The following is a 20500-nucleotide window of genomic DNA, read 5'->3' as shown; positions in this document are numbered from 1 at the left end:
TTCCACTGAATCTGCTCCAATGCGTTCATATTCTTTTTATATAGGTAGGCCAGAACTGGATGCAATACTCCAGATGTGGCCTTACCAGTGCCACGTAGAGAGGAATAATACCTTCTCTAGATCTGCTGGAAATGCTTCTCCTAATGCACCCAAATATGCTATTACCCTTTTACGGCTACAAGGGCAACTGTTGACTCATATCCAGCCTCTGATCCACTATAATCCCCAGGTCTGTTTCTGTAGCACCGCTACGCAGCCAGTCAGTCCCCAGCCTGTAACAGTACTTGGGATTCTTCCGTTCCCACTGCTCCTTGTTGAACCTCATCCAATTTCTGTTGGTCCAATCCTCCAATATGTCTAGGTCCCTCCGGACCCTATCCCTATCCTTTAATGTATCTACTTGACTCCCGAGCTTAGTGTCATCTGCAAATTAATAAAGAGGTTGAATTTGACTCAGGCTAGAGGACTGTCAACTTCTCCGTCTTTTTTGGCTGAAGTACTTATGAGGTCACAGCTGAAATTGGCAATAAAAGGGGGAATTTTATATATTCAAACATTATTTACTTAATATTTTTAAAGAGACTCATTTCCTGCCTCTTATTCTCTCCTTGGTGGGAAGGGGAGCATTTGTACAACACAGCTACTGTCAAGAAAATTTGCAGAAAATAGATTTCCATGTGGTAGCTTAAAATATTCAAGGAATTCAAATTATAAATTCTCTCATGCAAGTGCTCACATACTTATCCAACCAGGAAACAGAAATTACACTGTGTGATTTATCTTACTAATCACAACAATAAAAATCAGTCATCAAACACTCAACTGTTTACAGTCAAGCCACACTTTTAAAAGACTTCTCTGAAAAAGCTCCAAGAGATTCAAATAAATTCATGTGAGGAAATTCATTCTATAATATGTTCAGTTACGTGCCCCAATTCAGAAGAGTCTAGATTCATTTATTCCATTATTTGTTGCAAATTGTTGTACAGATTGAACCTCGATTGTCCAGCACTCTCCCATCTGGCAACATCTGTAATCCAACATAATTTTAACTAGCTGGATGACCACTTATCATGGCTGGGGCCAAATATCCAGTGGTCCCATAAAGTTTGTTTCCAGCCACCAGTTCTGGCTCTCACAGTTCTGTGCTGTGCTTTCGCTGTAATCTACCCCAAATGTCTCCTAAGAGTCCAGTAAGAAGTGGAAGTTTTGGTAATGCCATTAGACAATATTGACTGCCTGTGGTCCAACAAATTATCTCATTTGGCACCGGTCAGGTCCTGAGGGTGCTAAATTAGAGAGATTCAACCTGTATCATTTCTACTAAGTCTGTGTCTACATTACAGCATAAATTTGAATCTAAGGCACTTAGCTTGATTTTAAATTATTACTGTTCACACACCAAATACCATTACTTCGAATTTAATGGGGGCTGCAGTTGATATTGCTACTCTGACCACCCAAGTGGGATTAACAGGAAGGTCAAATGCAAGCAGTCAGATTAATGGTAGTATGAAAACAGCTTCCATTTAAACCAGTTTGATTGGCCTCCCACATGTATTCCACAGTGCCTCACAGATGTCCATTTTGGCCAGTTGCATCTCCAGTGCTCTCCAGATGCACAGGAAGTAAGGTAACAGGAAGCCCATGAATTTAAGATTTTGGGGGCTGACTATCATTGGGCAGGAAGTCTCTCCACCACGGCAAAGATTTTTGGGGGTTGGCTGTCAGTGGGGGGGGCTGCATCTCCTTCTGAAAAAATGGCCATTTGCTTTCCACAAGAGGGAAATGAGGACAATGCAATGGGGGAAGGTGACACCATATACACACAACTGCTTGCAGGGCATTTTTTTCCCTATACTGCACCTGCGAAAAAACCCAGAATGCTATGGGGCTGAGGGAACTGTGTGATAGGTTCCCACAATGAACTGCTGCAACAGTCGATGTTTGGTGATTTAGTATGGCAGCACTAACTCGACTTTGCCGGGACTTTGTGGGGAGTCTTTGTTGGGATTCTTTGTTCAACCCAGATAATTTGCCCAAACAGTTTTGTGAAATCTGGCTTGCAGGTGTAGCAATTTAAAATTAGATTCGTTTATATTGCTGGCTTAGATACTGGATCCAGATACTGCTGTTGTTATTCTTCTAAGCTAAAGTCGAGGAGCTGATCTGTTTTTGTGTAAAAGTGTGTGAACTAGGTGAAATTGGCTTTCCTTCAACTTCTTAGGCTACGTCTACACTATGAGATAAACTCAATTTTGTTAAAATTGATTTTGTAATGCTGGGTTTTATAAATTCGAAGCTGAGCATCCTCACCTCCCCACAATGTCCTGACAAAGTCAAGTTAGTGCTGCCACACTAAATCGCTAAATTACTAAATCACTAAATTAAAAAGCTTCAGGGAGGAAACACTTTCTTTGTGTACAGACAAGCGAAATAATGTATGAGATATAGCTGAAAGTATAAATGCAACATATACAAATAACAAAATAAAAACTATTTCCACACAGAATTTTTCTTTCCTTATCCCTGGAAGCATACAGGAAGAGAGAGAACTCTTGCTCCAGTTGTGGAGTAGGAGGGACCGAGCTGCCAGGTGAGCTACGGAGGACTGTGGTGGGGAGGGCCTTCCTAACAGAGAGCAGAGCTGGGGGACCACTGGCTAGGAATGCTCCAGGCTTCAGGGCCAAAGAGAAGGCCTGAGGGTACTAGGGCTGCAGGGAGGCAGCCAGGCCAGGAAAAGGCAGCAGGTCCACAACCTGCTTATCACTAATGAGTGACCATTTCAGACGGCAGTTTACCCTGAGGTAAGGGGCAAGACAATGACTGGTCACTGAGGCAGGGTGGATATTGGGGTTAAGAGTTCCCTAGGAGGAAAGGACCCCACAGCATGGGGCATTGAGACAGGGCAATACCCTGAGGGAAAGACACCGCGGTCTAGGAGGAACACGGTTGCTGACAAAAGTGGGTGGAGAACGAGCAGATAACAATGGCTGAGATATTGATTAGGTGAAGGCACTCTGGAGTCTGGAAACTAATTCTCACATCACCAGCAGGAGGCACCACGGCAGTGAGTCACGCCCTGTTATAAATCCTTACTCACATTGAGCAACCCTGTAAGCTGCAAGCTGTCCTAGAGTAGAAGGCAATACTCAGGATGTGTATGAGTGGCACAATCAGTCCCATAACTTTACAGTAATTCTCTATTTCAGTCAATTAGTTACATAATTCATTCAATTAAATGCTTGTTTATGCCCACCTCTGTATGAAGTTTACAACTTCATTTGATCTTCAGGACATTTCACATTATAAAATTTAAACTCTTCTGTCCCCCAAAAGATGTTACACCTGCTCAACTCCACCCAGCTGGGCACACATTATCAAGAAAAAGAGGAAGGACTTTAACAAAGCACTTCAGCCTGCTGAAACTCCTTATTGCCATCTGCAGCCTGAGCAACAACACATGAATAAATGTTCAACAGCAATAAGATTGTTATGAGACCCAGTACTAAAGCGCTACTCACACACATCACAACTTTCGCCATCTTAAAAGGAAACAAGTAAGCTGGGTCCCAGCAATTAAAAACTACTATTGTACTTGCCTGTAAGCACAGTCTTGTTATTGACAGACTATTTAAGCAATCCATACCTTTGTGCTCCCACTGATTGCACCTCCGTTACATCCACAGCGTTAACAAATGAGACAGCCTTCGGACCTCCGTAAGAGGGTGACCTAGGTATCCCAGGAGGGGATGATGGCACCTGATGGTCTGGTGACTTGTAGGAGCCATTGCTCACCCTGCCCTGTAGTGCCTGATGGGACTGGACATTGTTATTGGCTAAATCAGCTTGAAGGGAAGTTGTGGAAGTCCTTGGTGCCCTGGTCATTGCACTTGAGAGGGAAGACACAGAGGACTGCAGTATAGGGTTCCTTGTGCTAAAACTGCTTGCAGTCATCAGATTGTCTCTGGATCCATATCTCAACACCATGCTGCGAGCATCTTCAGACAGCGCGCTGACTTGCTGAAGGCTGTAAGAGCTGGGGGTGTCATACACCCCCGAGTCTGCAAACACCGAATCTGGGTGGGAGTGAAGGAGCTTCTCCCGCTCTTCCATTTCTTTCCTCTCCTGGATGGATGCCATGATGGTTTTTGAAAGGTTATCATAACGGACAGGAGAAGGGTCCCGCTGGTGCATAGCTGGGCCCCCCAGCACTGGGCTGAAACTCTGAGGAGCTTGGCGCTGCAGCTCGCTCCCCCGGAGGTGGCACATTTTGGCTGATAAATATGGTGAATGGTACCCAACAGCACCAATGGCGGAATGGGCGATGCACTTCCTGCCAGAGGGGGACGTGGGGTTTAGCAAACTGTCATAAGACAGACTTCCATTTCTGTTTGACAAGGAGTTGGGAGAAAAGATGCTTTTGTAAGGGGTGGAAGCAGCCCCTTCTGATTTGATTGAATGAAGCGGCACTTTTTCTGTCCCTCTCCTGCCAGCTGACTTCAAGCTCAGGGATCGTGAATTGGCAGTGAAGGAGTCTATCTGGAGTGGGGAAGATTGATAAGTCTTGTGAAGGGAGCTCTTCCTGTAGTTCGGGATGTCCAGGTTGGGTTCTGATTGGTAATCAAGGCTCTGGTTGTTCTCTTCAATCAAAACTTGCTTGTGTCCCTCCTGCATGGTGATCTGAAAGAGAGGTGATTATGAGTAAGGGAAGGCAATAAGGTCCTCTCAAGCCTTTTTCATCTGCATGCAGATTGTTTTACCATCTATGCGTGGAATAAATTTTATGCACACAGAGGCACATGTGAATGTGCCCCACCAATAGAACCATAAAACCTAGCTGTAGGCCCTTTGCTAAACATCTGAGCAGCATGTGAATTTCTCCAGCACAGCTGCACATGCGCACAGCTAACAGGCAGCACTGCAAGGTACCTTATGACAGGACACAGCACAATGCACTGATGCATTTCCCCTGGTGAGTGAGAAGCGTATAGGGAGAACAGAACTGGGAATTAGATTGTCTCAAATTCTAAGCCCACATCTGACTGAGATTCATTCTGTGGGTTTGGAGGTATCCCTTAACCTCTGTGTCTCAGACTTCTCACCTGAAACAAAGTGATAAACATTTACCTCAATAGCAAGAAGAGTTTATTCACATTTGGTACCTGGCTGGTATTACTGATTGTAATATACATGCTGAAGAGCCAGTGCTGATTGTTGCAACAAAGCCCATCACATTAGTTCATATTTTGACTGGACAACCCTTGGGAAGCTTTGTCCTTACAGTTTAGAGAGAAAATTTTCCATGAGGAACTTCTGTATTCCAGAGCCTCCATTTCAGAGAGCTCAGCTGCACACATTTTGGGTTAACTATTAAATGGTGCTGATCCTTCCTAGATTCCTACTGATGCTGATTGGTGCAACAAGTGCTCAATAATTCTGAAATACAAGCCAAAACTCTTTGAAGTTGAGTGACTAAAAACTGAGCCACTCTCAGCCAAATGTCGTTTTCAAAAGCTGTGGCTTTGATACAGAAATGAAGATGTTTTTCCTATTGCATGTACTGTGTGGGAGAGAGTATATATCAGAGAGAAACGTAAACATCATGTTTTATTTATATACATTGAAACCAGGAAGAAACCCTCTCTGTTAAGGCTTCATTTTAAAGTATATGCAAGACTGCCTATAATTTTGTTCAAACTTTACTTAAGGCCATTCACTGCTAAGTAACTGATTTTTGTTAGTCCTCTAAGATGTGCTTTACCATAACTGACAACAATCTGGGGAAAAAAGAATATGACCAGTGAATGCTTATTTAATCAGAAAGGCAATCAATAGATTTTTCTCCTTTCTTTTTTTTTTTTTAAAGAAAAGAAAAGAAATAATGCAGAAAAAACCATAATGGACAAAAGGATGCTTTTATGCTCCTTTTTATTTCTGGGATGGGTGTTTGAGCTGCAAGATAGAGAAATGTACATGATAATTTGCTTTCTTCCACTGTGGAAACAGATAGGCTTCTCTTCTGGAAAAAGGATCAGTAGACCCAGCTTAAAAGGGGAGAAATGACTAAAGCAGTTGGCCAGTTTCTCTCCCACTGGTTGTTACATTTCTCCTCCTCCCATGTATTTTTATTGCTCACGAATGGTGATGGACTCTAAGCGACAGTCCTCTAAGATTGCCAGAGAGGTTGCCAGTTGGTGCCAGTTTTTGTGATGGGGCCATTGACTGGGTGAGGTAAGCTCCCAACCCTGCACCTCCTGCTGAAGACCCTTCCCATCCCACTTTTTCTCACTCTCAGGAGTCCAGAGCCCGGCCACCACTCCCCACACTCCAACCACAGGCAGCCGAGTGCCCCCAATCTAAGAGTGCCAGGTGGCACAGACTCAGTCCCCCCTCCTCCTGCCACCAAGCCCTGCAATGCTGACACAGTGTCCTCAGCAACCCCAAATCCTTAGTCCCAGCCCAGGCCACAGGAGAAGAGAGGGAAGCCAGAGGGAGTCTGAGGGTGGACAGTTGGCAAGGCCAGGCCTGGCTGTTTGGGAAAAGTCAGCTCTCCCATCACAGCCTATGGCCACATGCCTACCATGAAGACTACTTAACTCATTTCACATAGCTCTGTCAGCCTAATGTAACTTTGTCATTTTAGGCTAGACTTGAACCAGAAAGCTGGCAATTAAAAGGCCCTACATCCAACTACCAGAACCTGCCACTGCCCTGGTCTGATTAGACTCTGTGCTGCTGTACATCCCAAAAGGAGAAAAAGGTTCATCCAAAGGAGGTTATGTCAGGCACTGCATCTGTACTTGGAATACTGTCTGTACTGCATTATCCTGGTTGCACTCATCAAATTGCAAGTTAGGTGCTAGCTCATGTCTGTAAATATATCTGGAACTCTCTGGCAAACCACTTGTCAGGTAATAAAGTGAAGAGGTGGTAGTAAGACTTTAATACCACAGCCGGCTTGGTGCAGTACTCGCTTTCTGAAATCGTCCCTGCCACAAGGCAATTTTGGCCTCATTCTGGGGACGGACGTGGAAAGCAGGATTTACATATAGATTCAGTAAGGCTAAAACCTCAAGTGATATCTTAAATGGGCAGGCTTAGCCTTCATTTTCAAAGTTAAAGGACATTATCTGACCTTCCCTCCACCCCTATCTCCCATCACTGCTGTTCAGAATAACTCCTTGGAAGCTTGAATCTGATTTCTTCTGCCTCTGCTACATTCCTTCCCTCGATTGCAGGTACACCCTGGATGTTATTGTAGGGTGGTAGCCGGAGTTGCTGCTGAGATTAATTTTAAGGAAATAATACTAGAGTATTTGTTTAAGGGGAAAGCTCCCTCTACATATAACCATTTGCATGGATTTTGTCAACATACAAGATAGAGCAAACTGGCAACTTCCAAGCCTAATGTAAGGACAGAGCACCCCTTTAATCGTTATGACCTTCATTTTTTTTCTGTTAGCTGATAACAGAAAAGATCGTTTTTAAAAACTGTAACCAAAGTTCTAAAAGCGTGTTAAGGTAGTTCCAGTCTACATAACCTCATATTCATTTTAACAAATAATAACAGATACCCCCAAGGAATTCTTTCAAAGCTCTTTTTCGCTTTGTGAGCTTACATGCTGGCTTAAAAGGGCCCAGGACAGAGAAGTATTAAGCAGAAACAAAACAACTATTAACGTGAATAAGAACTGGCTTTCATTTCAGTTGAAGTTATGGGATTTGAAAATTCTCAGGATCCATCCAAAATCTGGTAAGGCAACTGGGCACATTTTTCGGTAGGGCATCATGACAGTTAAAATAATACTGAATAAAAAGACGATTTCCCACAGAAAGCATTGTATGGTCAATGTGTGAAACACCAGCCTGTACAAATGAGATTAATATTTACTTTTGTACTGGAACATTCACGACAGCCTTGAGGAGAGTTCATCATCAGATTGAAGTAGGCTACTGATAGTTTGGAACAGGTTCTTCTGGACTACTGTACCAAGCTCACCTGCTCAGCTGCAGTGTGGTAGTGGCCTTTGGGATTGTTGCTGAAAGCTGGTCGATATTTATACATGGCAGGAGTAGGGGGACTGATCAGTTTAGGTGAAAGACCGCTCTCTGGAAAAACAAATGTCAACAGTTTGTATTAACACTGTGTCTAAAATGGCACACAAATAAATAAACATACAGAATTGTATATAAACCACATAAATCTACTTGGCACTTTATAACATAAGTTCCAGTCCTGCAAAGGTTAAAACTGCGTGTGTATGAACTCAGGTGCACAGTCCCACCGGACGCAGTGGATCTCCCCCTGGAAGTAGTCACACGCACAGCTGTAACTCTTTGTGGGATTGAACGCGTATGCATGACACATCCGGTGGACCACAGAGCTTACAATCTAAATAAAACAAGAAAAACGTAAACCATAATAGATCCTTGACAGCCAAGCAGAGTTGCCAACTTACATCTTCCCTCATTTGCAAAACACAGTTGGGTACAAACTAAATACCCTCACATTCAGGAGAGTCTGCATCAAGAAAGGAAGTGAACTTCTCAGCAGCCTCCTCTGGCCTAATCATAGACCTGAACTAGAACATTTTGGGTGCCAAGAGCATTCAGATCCAGACCTAAGTTCTGAGTCTTGGGGTTCATCTCTACTGTAAAGCCAAACCGTCCTCTTTCTGGAATTCCAAATGACCTCTGCCAGGTCCTTTGCTGGATCTCATCCCAGCTGAAATATAATCACACAAACTTGCCTACCCAGTATCAAACTGATATATTCTGAAATAAGTGAATTGTTTTCCTCTTACTGTCTGCAGTGAAACCTATATGTATATTAAATCCTCTCTCAAATTGAAAATTAGGAGCTCCTCTAAGAGAACAAAGAAATACATATTCCATAAAGGTTCTGTGAGTGTGTGGAAAGCCCACTGACACCAAAATATTTTTATAACATAAAAAATAAAGTATTGATCATACTACTGTACCTTCACCAGTTCCCAGCTGCCCCGTTAATTCAGAGTACTTGTTTGGATCTCCTTTGGGAGGCAGAGGTGGCTGGATGTCCATGGTTTTATCCTCCACACCTTCCAGGCTAACTTTAGACTGAAAATGACCACAGAATCAATCAGGAAAATTGTGCACATTGTGCAAATTAAATTATTTATTCCAAAGCATCTTATTTCAAACCAAGTGCAGGGTACGCTGCACCAGAGTTCAAAATAAGGGCTTATTTTGAGCTGCTCAATAACCCTCATATGATGGGGGTTCCAGAGAACAAAACACCACTCTCAAAATAGCCTCACTATTTCGAGTGTGGTGTTTGGCTGCGTGGTTTCCATTTTGTGATAAATTTGTATCTGGAAAAAGAAACAATTGTGTAGCCCTAGCCTCATTTCCCTCAAGTAATTTAGACAACAATATATGCTACACCAGTACAGATTCTAAAGACTTGTCTATACAGGGAAACGCCACAGTGGTATATATACTGTATGTTAACCACCATGGGGATAAACACAATTTAGCACTCTAAGTACACAGGCTTGTTATGGTCTAAAACCTAGTTTAACTGCAATCAATGCATGATTTTAAACCTAACAGTCATTATCTACACAGAGCGATAGGTCATGTTGAATGCCATATTCATCAACACATGCATATTTCCACATGCAAAGAAGCCCTCAACAACTGGCGTTTCTTTATTACCAAGATGGTCTCTCCAGGAGTTCTGTACATAAAGCTTGAGGGATGATTTCTAAAGTCTGTTACACTTTTTCAGCATAAATCTTGGGAATAATGACGCTTTTGTATTAGTACAGATTGACCTTCTCTAATCTGTCACTTTCTTATCCAGCAACATCTGTAATCTGGCACAATTTAGTTAGCCAGGCGACCAGTTATTATGGCTGTGGCCAAGTTTCCCGTGGTCCTATAAAGTTTGCTTACAGCCATGAGTCCTGGCTCTCAGTGCTATTATTTAGCAGTAATTTACTCTAAGGGTGCATCTACACTAGCTGGCTACTTCGAAGTACCTGGCACAATGCGCCGTGTGCTATTTCGACGTTGATATTGACATTAGGTGGCGAGATGTCGAAATCGCTATTCCTATCCAAAGATGGGAATAGTGCCCTACTTCGTCGTTCAACGTCAAAGTAGGGCATGTGTAGACGATCCGTGTCCTGCTACGTCAAAATAGCGGGATCCTCCATGGCAGCCATCAGCTGAGGGGTTGAGAGATGCTCTGTCCAGCCCCTGCAGGGCTCTACGGTGGCTGCATGCAGCAGCCCTTAGACCAGGACTTCTGGTTGTGGCTGCTGCTGCTGCTGCTGCTGCTGCTGCTGCAGCTGGGGGTCCGTGCTGCGTGCATGGGGTCTGCAACCAGTTGTCAGCTCTGCAGACCTTGTGCTGTGCAGGCCAAGTGCGTCTGGGAGGGACCTTTTAAGGGAGCGGCTTGCTGTTGCCCCAGAAGGGCTACTCCGCCCTATGACCCTGTCTGCAGGCTTTCTTAGCCCCCTTATTCTGATTGGGGCTGCTTTTGTGTGTAGATGCTCCCCTCTGGAGCCCATTTTGATGTAGCACTTTCCTATGTCGACATTGAACGTTGATAGCACCAGCCCTGGAGGATGTGTGGACATTACGCATCGAAATAGCTTATTTTGATTTTGCTATGTCGAAATAAGCTATTTCGATGTAGCATCCCAGTGTAGCCGGAGCCTAAATGTCTAAAATACCTCTAAGGGTGTGTCTACGTTAGCCGGCTACTTCGAAGTAGCCGGCACAACGTTGAAATAGCACGCATCATGTCTACACACGCCATGTGCTATTTCAATGTTGAAATCGACGTTAGGCGTTTGAGACATTGAAATCACTATTCCTATCCGAAGATGGGAATAGTGACCTACTTCAACACTGAACGTCGAAGTAGGGTGTGTGCAGACGATCTGCATCCTGCTACTTTGAAATAGCAGGGTCCTCCATGGCGGCAATCAGCTGAGAGGTTGAGCTGTGCTGTCCAGGCCCTGCAGGGCTCTATGGTCCCCACGTGCAGCAGCCCTTAAAGCACCATGCACCCAGATTTCCTGTGGCAGGAAGCTGAGAGCATGCAGGCAGCAGCACATGCACGTGGCAGCCCTGCACGCCCTCCAAAGACCCTGACCCATCCAACCAGCGCCATGGCATCCAGCCAGCCCCCAGAGCACCCCCAGGGCTCCCCCTGAGGGGACCCAAGGCCCCCTGGCAGCCAAACAGGGGGCCAAACGTGGTGGGGCCCCTCCTGGACAGAGGCTGAGCCCCGAGACCTGGCTGGGGCTCTGGGGTGAAGAGGAGGTGCTCCACGTGATGGGGAGCAAGCAGCGGAACGCAGAAGCGTTTGCCCAACTGGCCAAGGGCCTGGCCAGCCAGGGTCACCCTGCCCGCCTCTGGATCATGTCCGCAGCAAGGTGAAGGAGTTGCAGCAGGGTTATGCCTGGGCCCAGGACTCAGCCAACCGGTCTGAGACTGCCCCCCACTGCTTGCCCCTATTACAGGGAGCTCAGGGCCATTCTGGAACCCCAGGACACCTCCTCCCCACCAGGCCACACTGGACACTACAGCCAACGAGCCCCAGCAGGCCTCGGAGCCGGAGTCCAGCCTGGAGGCCAGCCCCGCATCCCAGGGACCACTCAAGGAGCCCCCCTAGGGATGGTGGAGGAGGGGTCCAGCAGCGAGGAAGGGGGGCTCCTCATCGACCTCCCCTTCTGGACACCAGCTGGGCATCTGCCCACTGGGGTTCGCCCAACCACAGCAGTGGACGGTCAGGTACGTACCCCACAGGGCACACACCCCTGGGCCATGGGGCAAGGGAACCAGACACGACCAGGGACCCCACACAGCCTCAGCGGACCCCGACCTGCAACTGCCCAGCCACAGCACAGTCCTAGGACAGTGGCATGGCCATCAGTGCCCATCAGCACCCACACCCATGGACAGCACTGTGCCCTAACCCCAGGGGAGGGGGGACCATGCAATGGAGCCACCCAACAGGGACACCACACCCACCAACGGGGGACAGAGACCCAGCACCCAAGGGGGGACGGGGGGCATGGGCCACAGGACAGGGCACAGTACTAACAGCCTTCCCCTCCCCTCCCTCTCACACAGCTGCACCATCTGAGGCCCCAGGCAGCCAGGCACCCTCCGTGGTCCCCGAGAGCCCGCTGGAGGTCAGGCACCGCCAGTGCCCGGGGACACCACTGAGGCCAGGATGAGCACGCCAGCGCCGGACCCAGGGGACGGACCCCATGGACCCCCAGCTCCTGGTGGCTCTCCGGCGGCAGGTGGAGGTGGCTGAGGAGAGACTGCAATTCAACAGGGAGGAGTCCACCTGGTGCAGGGCAGTGTGGCAGGAGTTCATGGGGGTGCTCTGGGACATAGCCAGATCCCTCCAGGAGCCTATCGCATGGCTCCCGGCCCCTGCTGCCCCCCTGCCGCCCTCCCTGCTGCTCCACCTGATGCCCCCCCCTGCCGCCCCACCTGCCTCGCCCACCGCCCCGCCTGCCAACCCCACAAGACTGGAGCCTGCTAGGGCTGAAGACCGGACAGTGGAGGCATCCCATCCATACTTGCCGGTCCTCCTGGCCCCCAGCCTGCTGCGCCAGGGACCACGGACAAGGGGAGGGGGGCCCCACGACCCATACCCGCTGGGGGTCATGCTCCTCTACTCCCACCCCAGATTAATGGGCCAACAGCTGAGCCATCCACTGGCCCCGCCATTTGTATATAGTCGTCCCCTTGTATGTAGTTGTCCCCACATTTGTATATTGGTTCCAGTTTTTGTTGTGCACATACCACACAGTTTTACCACATTCAGTAAATGACAGCTTTATTTTCCAAAGAACCTGAGACGTGTGCTTGCTGAGGGGATAGTGTGCGGGTGTTGGGGCTGGTGTGCAGTTGGTGTGTGGGCAGCGGGGGTGGTGTGCAGGACACCCGCCAGGGAGGTGCTCAGGGGTCCCCCGATCAAAATGGGCCCACAGGGTCTTCCGGACCTGTACCCCCTCGCGGTGGGCCTGGTGACTGGGTGCGGCGGCCAGCTGTGGGAAGCCCGTGCTGGCATCGACTGCCCACCCCTGGATGAAGGCCTCCCCCTTGCTGTCAACAATGTTGTGGAATGTGCAGCACACACCCACAACCTGGGGGATGTTCTGGAGGCCGACGTCCAGGCAGGTGAGGCAGCACCACTACTGGCCCTTCAGGTGGCCGAAGGTCCTCTCCACCACCTGGCAGGTGTGGTTCAGTCAGGCATTGTAGCACTCCTGGCTGGCGGTGTGGTGGCCAGTGTACGGGCACATGAGCCAGGGCTGGAGGGGGTAGGCCGCGTCCGCCACGAGGCAGAGGGGCATGGTGGTGTCCCCCAGAGGGATCTCCCTCTGGTGGATGTGGGTCCCCGCCTCCAGCCGGCGGCACAGACCTGAGTTCCAGAAGACGGGGGCATCGTGTATACAGCCGGGCCAGCCCACATACACATCCTGGAAGCAGCCCCGACTGTTCACCATGGCCTGAAGGACCATGGAGTGGTAGCCCCTCCGGTTTATGTGTCTTCCCCCACTGTGGTCTGGGGTGCAGATGGGGATATGGGTCCCATCTAGGGCCCCAAAGCAGTTTGGGAACCCCATAGCAGCAAATCTGGCGACGGCTGCATCCAGGTCCCTGACTCAGATGATACTCTGGAGCAGCATGGCATTGAGTGCACGGACCACCTGTGGGGAGGGGACACAAGCACTCATGAGGGTGTGCAGGGTGCCCCAGGCCCCTCCCCCCAGGTCCTGTTCCTGGGCACCCCCTCCCTCCCAGGTCACCATCTCCCCAGCCCCACACCCAGCTCCCTCCCTCCCCGACACCCCTACCTGCCCGGCCCCACACCCGGGCCCCCCTCCGTGGTCCCCCCCCCACAGTGGGTGCATACCCAGGCCTCCTTACCTCCAGACAGGTCAACTTCCAGACAGCTATTGTGACCCTCCTCTCGACGGGGAGGGCATGCCACATCCGGGTGTCCTGGTGTCTCAGTGCGGGGGGTGAGCCACTGGCAGAGCTCCAGGAAGGTCTGCCGGCACATGCGGAAGTTCTGCAGCCACTTGTCATCGTCCCAGTCCCCCATGACCAGCTACTCCCACCACTCGGAGCTGGTGGGGTAGCTCCAGAGGCAGTGGAGCACCCAGCGGAGGAGGAACAGGGGAGCCCGGTGGTCAGGGGTGTCCCCGTCAGCCCCTGGAGAGGGCCCCCCTGCCAGGAGCTGCTGGGTGGCCTTCCATGCAGCACCTAGCAGGGTGCTTGCCCCCTAGGTGACAACATGGAAGGCTTCCAGGTGCTGCTGCTGGAGGTCCATGGCTGCTGTGCTTTGGTCTGCGAGAGTGTGGCTAGCGCTCTACAGAACTTGTATTGTGCAGGCCAGGTGTGTCTGGGAGGGGCTCTTTAAAGGAGCAGCTTGCTGTTGCCCCGGAAGGGCTAGTCCAGTCTGTGACCCCATCCACGGTCTTTCCTGGCCCCTTATTTTGGCGGGGAGCACTTGCGCATGTGGACGCTCTGCTCTTCCTTCCAGGGCGTCTCCTTTCGACATTCCCCTTTGCTACTTCAACGTTGAACATCGACAGCATCAGCCCCGGAGGATGTGTGGATGATACGTGCTGAAGTAGCTATTTCAATGTTGTTACTTCGCAATAGGCTACTTCGACGTAGTGTCCTAGTGTAGACGTAGCCCACATGTCAGTAAGCAATGGAAATGTTGGTAATGGTGCTAGACAATAGTGACCTCCCATGTTCCAGCAAACTCTCTGGTTTGGTACCAGTTGGGTCCTGAGGGTGCCAAACTAGAAAGGTTCAACCTGTACTGGTTTTCAAGTCAGACTCATTGACAGACAGTATAGAAGGCTGCTTTACCTTGCTTCGGTTAAGATTGGCTTGGATCCCATTGTCACTTAACTTCACTGTGATCTGTCGCTCAGATAGCTCTGGTCTGAAGAAAGGAGGCTTCAAGCTCACAGCCTGCTTTTTCATTGGCTCAACAACGTACCTGATTAAGCATTCAATAATAATTATTTACAAAGCCCTTAGGCATACAGACAAGAAAACCCCCACCTCTGCAGCGTATGATTTAAGAGATCTGGCAAAATCTATAAAAGTAAAGGATGTTTATTTCAGCGAATGCTTACCCACGAGGTACAAAGATTAAAGTGAATCAGGAGCTGAACAGGAAATGCCACCAATAAAAGAACCTTCAAGTTTGAAACATTGGTCTCCAATACAGCTCTGGAGAGGAGGCGGAAGAGAGGAGCGCTCTGCCACACAACCAGTCAAAGCATTTCCCCATGACTTTGACAGCTTTACAGGAGGTGTGTGTAGGAAGGTGCCATGCCAACTGTGTACTGGAAGATGCAGGTCTGCTGACGAGGCAGGCAAAGGGGGGAATTGCGCCCTGGGCCCAGTGATTCTAAAGGACAAGAATGATTAAAGGTCTAGAGAACATGAGCTATGAGGGTAGACTGAAAGAACTGGGCTGGTTTAGTTTTAAAAAGAGAAGACATAGAGGGGACATGATAACAGTTTAGAAGTATCTAAAAGAGCATTAAAAGGAGGAGGGAGAAAAATTGTTCTCCTTGGCCTCTGAGGATAGGACAAGGCGCAATGGGCTTAAACTTCAGCCAGAGAGGCTTAGGCTGGACATTAAGAAAAGCTTCCTAATTTTCAAGGTGGTTAAACACTGTACGAAATTGCCCAGGAAGGTTGTGGAATCTCCATCACTAGAGATGTTTAAGAGCAAGTTAGATAGACATCTATCAGGGATGGTTTAGATGATGGTTGGTCCTGCTGTGAGGGCAGGGACTGGACTCAATGAACTCTCGAGGACCCTTCCAGTTCTAGTGTTCTATGATTCTGTGACCAAGGGCTCCGGGCTGCTGCTACTGCAGCCGTGAGCACTGAAGTCCTGGATCCTTTAAATCACTGCCAGAACACTGGACAGCACACTCCAGAGCCCCATGTGATACACTCTGGACGGCTCTCAGGGCTGGTAGGGGAGGGAGCATACCGCATGATCTGGGCAGCACTGAGGGTTGGTTGCCCCAGCCCCGCTCCTTCTGTCTCAGGCCCCACCCCTTTTGGTAGCACATTGCCCAGCAGGCTGGCAATCCTGTTGCCCCACCCCCCGCTCCCAGAGAAGACGCCTTGGTTTATTAGCTCCTAGGAGACTTTAACTGTATCAGAAGTGAAAAAGGCAGACCTTTTCCGAGAGGATAAAGTTGGAACATAAGAATGATTTTGGGCTGGTGGAACCCTCCGCACTGTTCTATCTAGCAGAATCCCAAATGTCATTGTGAAAGGGACGGTCCTGGGAGCTGGCTGAAAAGCAGTAAAATTTTTTCACTGCAGGGGAACCAATAAATGGAGGTCAAACAATTGGAAAAAGTTAGAGTAGACAGTACCACCATGAGATACCTAGTGAAATGAGAGCAAAACTTATATATACTAGCTTCTTCTAGTATGGAGAATGGACAGGACATCTCAGCCATGATGGTTTGCTTGGTGATCCCCACAAACTCATGCAGATATGTGACGGTTTGAATGGCCTTTACAAAATACCAGGACTGTATTTTCTAAAAGCCTGTCTGAGAATAACAATGGCATTTTAAAAGTGAAAATACTACTCAATACTCTATCCTAGGAAAGAGATGGCAAAGGAAAAATAACTCTTGAGTTTAGGGGCCTAATAGATTTTAACATCCTGCTCTCCTAATGCCACTTGATCTAATTCAAGTGCTCATGATTTCGGGCAGTTTAGGGAATTAGAGTCCAGTACTACCACTGTAACATGAGCAACAGCCTGCTAAGCTCTGCTTGCTGTCTAATCAAGAAAAAACATATAACAGATATAATAGTGTGCATGGTTTGGATGGCTAAATACATTGACATGTATATTCAGCCCATTCATACTACAATTAAAAGAATTCATGTGTTCTGGACAGCTCAACGCCTTGGACATTTGTGTTCAATCTCTTCTGTTATATGGCAATGTTACTTCTCACAGCCATTGTTTCAAGGGCACAGAGACAAACAAATCTGCTGAAAAGTAAAGAATCATAAATAAAAATCCAAAATTGCTAACCGTAGCACCAGGTGGGAAATCATATCTGTTTTATGATGATGAAAGGTGTCTGTGAGCTTGAAAGCCACAGCTCTCTTGAATTAATTATAAGCCTAAAGGGGCAAAAGGCTAGTTTTAGATACTTCATTACTTCCCAGCAGTGACTAGAATCTTTAATATGTACTTTGGAGGGCAATGTACCATGCAGAAAATATGTTGCATTAGGAAGATTACAGCTGACACAGATCTGTCCAGTTATTGAATTTTACTGGATAAGCAACTTAATGAACCATATTAGAGAAAAGAAGGAAGCAGGAATAAGCCATCAATCCCAATTACTATTTTCTGAAAAAAACTAGTCTTATTAAAGAATGGTTCAGGGTAGGTCTTCACAGCAAAGTTATTTCAAAATAATAGCTGTTCTTTCAAAATAACTACCCTAGCATCTACACAATGCAACTGCTATTTTGAAATAATTTCAAAATAGTGATTGGCTTATTTCAAAATTGGTAACCTTATTCTGGCTGCATCTACACTAGCAAGTTCTTTTAAAAGATTTTTTGAAAGAAGGGGTCTCTTTCGAAAGATCCCATGTAACGTCTACACACAAAAAGCATTCTTTCAAAAGTAAATTGAAAGAATGAGGTACCCCTTTCAAAATCACTCTTCTTTTCCCATTTCAGGACGAGCAACCCCTTTTGAAAGCTTCCTTCGAAAGAAAACATGTAGATGTTCTGAAGCCCCTTTTTTCCCAAAGAGTAGTCCTCATGGGGCCTGATTTTTTGATTCCTGATCCATTCTTTTGAAAAAGCAGATCATTTTTTTGATCTGTTTTTTTTTGTGTGTGTGTGCGTGGATGCACTCTTTCAAAAAGAGATCTTCTGGAAGGGCTTCTTTCAAGATGTTATACATAACTGAGATACACATCTCTGAGAGCTGCAAAGAACCTTGGGAGGTCATCTAGTCCAGTCCCTGACCCTTTTGGCAGGACCAAACATCATCCCTGACATCTATTTGCCCTAATCCCTAAATGGCCTCAGGGACTGAGCTCACAACCCCCGGTTTAGCAGGCTAACGCTCAAACCACTGAGCTAACCCTCCTTACTATACTAAACATTGCTGTTGTATAGACATAGCCTCTATGAAGAATAGGCCCTACTTTGAAATAGCTATTTCAAAACAGGTGGTGTTAAAATAGGCCATTTCTACATATGCCACTTTTTCTGAAGGCAGCATGGTAATAAATGGCCTGAAGAATGCTAATGATGCTATTAAAGTGAAGACTGTGAACTATATTAAATGGCTGTGGCAAGACAGGCTAAGCTGTGTGAAGTGCAGGCAACACTGTTTAAGTTTCCTCAGTACTTTGCCAATGAGCCACTGTCTTGCCATATCCTACCTGAGCTGATACTGCTAGCGGGGATGAATGGGGCCAGACTCAGTGGTACTGCACTGTAAATTTTGTTCACCCTGTGACCCAAGTTTAATAACAACATTCTGCCTTACCTGGGAGCCAGAGGGCTGCAGAGCACATGTTCCACGTTACCACAGCATCCTCGAGTGAAAGGATTCACACCCCCACGGAACTTACCCGTCACCTGGAAAAATATTCAGTGCAGTGCTCAATGCTCTGAACGTGCAAGAGGCGCCGTGTAACACTTAGAAGCTCAAGAATGAGTATTCCTGTCCCAGCTGTTCTGCACATCCAGCACTCTTCACTTCCCCCAGCTGGAGGTTATTCGTTCTTCTACTGCTTCCTCCCTCTGACAGCCCCAAGACCATAACAAACCTTAACATATAAACTTCTGAAGCCCCCGTCTCCCCATTAGGCTAACATGAGGATATTGGCTAAAGGCCCCTGCCCAAAAGCCCAGAGAACTCAAGGCTCTGTCTGCACTACATAGGCAACTCCATCTCCTCATTTTCTTCCTGTTCCAGCATCCTGTCTGCCCTCAGCCTGGCTGCCTGAACTGCCCTGCTTCCCTTTCCTCTGCTCTGGTAAGACATATGCTACTAGCTCCCATATCAAACGAATATGTCTCTGCCTATCTTCCTAATATCAGATGAGCACTCCACTTCCAGCAGTGGCCAATCTTAGAGGCTTATCTGTAAGGTGCAAGGAAGCTCGTAATGGGCAGTTATGCAATTGCAAGAGCTGGCAGGGAAGTATCTATCTTCCTAACAGTTAAACCCTTCAAGGCTGGTGGGATTCATTTAAAACTTTGTGTGCTTGGGACACAGTTCCATGATAAGGGCCTTATATATAGCACTGAACCAAGACAAAATTGATATATGCATCCAACCCGCCATCCTCAAATCCCATCTGCAGAGATCTGCAGCTTTGTAGGGCTCTACTTATAGAGGGTATGCAATCATCCCTGTGTTGACAGGGACATGCAAACTCGAAGCTCGGACCTGTGGAGTTTAGTGCATCACCTTCTACAGTTAGAGCAAAAAGTCAGCTGGCTCTTAGCCAAGTGTGTAGAGGAGACTCATTCTCTCTTTTTGTAAGTGGTCTATGTGCAACTACATGGGACAGTGAACCATATGCAGTAGGTGTGTAGGTTACAGCTGCACACTGTGGGAAGCCAAAACCAGCCGTCTTTAAGTAAATGTCAGTAAAGCTCTTTTAATCTTTTAATTAATGGATCTTTTAATACATTGATTACCTTTAGAATTGCCATTTGCAAACACAGGTTGCACCGCTTAAAACTGGCACTCTATGATTCAACAGCATCTATGCACCTGGAACAGAGACCCCAGGAGCCTAAGGGCAGCAGGGGCAGGGGCAACAACCTCAGCAACATGGCTGAGAGCAGCGTGGGGCCAAGGTCAGAGACCCAGGGCAGCCCCAGGGAGCACAGAGCCAGAGCCAGGGTCCCCTGGCAGGTCTGTGGAACCATGGAACCAGGACCATGGCAGCTCTTGGGAGCAAAGGGCCAGAGCTTGGGAGCTGGTAGCAGAGGGCCTCCCCTGATGCAGTACATTTTCTTGTTCAGGATCAGTCAGGTCCCAACCATGCTGGACCAGAGAGGTGCAACCAGTAACACTTTTTAGTCCCTGTATAGTCCTTACTAGTGCTAAATAAAGGGAGGCCATGTGAGTGCAGTAAATTTAATTACCTGCACGCACCAAGTGAAGTGAAAAGATTAAATGGCAAACACTGTTTCGGTGTTTATATTTTGTTGCTGACCTTTTTAATGTGACAGGAACCTATTTACAAGGAAAATATAGGAGATCTGCCCATTTGGAGACTGGAAGAATGACTTGATGTTTAAAGCACAGGAGCAGGGGAGTCAGCAGCCCTGGCTTGTATTCCTGGCTCTGTTGGGCTACGTCTACAAGGTGTTGTACACTCAAAATTTGCAAATTGCGTAGCTTATTTTGAGT

At 47.5% G+C, this 20500-nt stretch overlaps 1 protein-coding gene across 1 annotated transcript in view; it reads right to left on the bottom strand.

Moving 5' to 3' along the window:
• The window catches only part of ZDHHC8 (zDHHC palmitoyltransferase 8), a 220958-nt gene that overhangs the window by 9735 nt on the left and 190723 nt on the right, over positions 1-20500 (bottom strand). Inside the window, exons 6-10 of the mRNA XM_075012948.1 lie at positions 18617-18708; positions 14911-15043; positions 8985-9102; positions 8003-8112; positions 3650-4683 (exon numbers count right to left, since the gene is read on the bottom strand). Of these exons, the coding sequence (XP_074869049.1) occupies positions 3650-4683; positions 8003-8112; positions 8985-9102; positions 14911-15043; positions 18617-18708 (1487 nt within the window). The remainder of the gene's footprint in view (positions 1-3649; positions 4684-8002; positions 8113-8984; positions 9103-14910; positions 15044-18616; positions 18709-20500) is intronic.

This window comes from Carettochelys insculpta, chromosome 18, assembly GCF_033958435.1.
Source record: "Carettochelys insculpta isolate YL-2023 chromosome 18, ASM3395843v1, whole genome shotgun sequence".
Lineage (NCBI taxonomy): Eukaryota > Metazoa > Chordata > Testudines > Carettochelyidae > Carettochelys > Carettochelys insculpta.
Note: the sequence above shows the minus strand (reverse complement) of the source record. Positions and strands in the feature narration are given on the sequence as shown.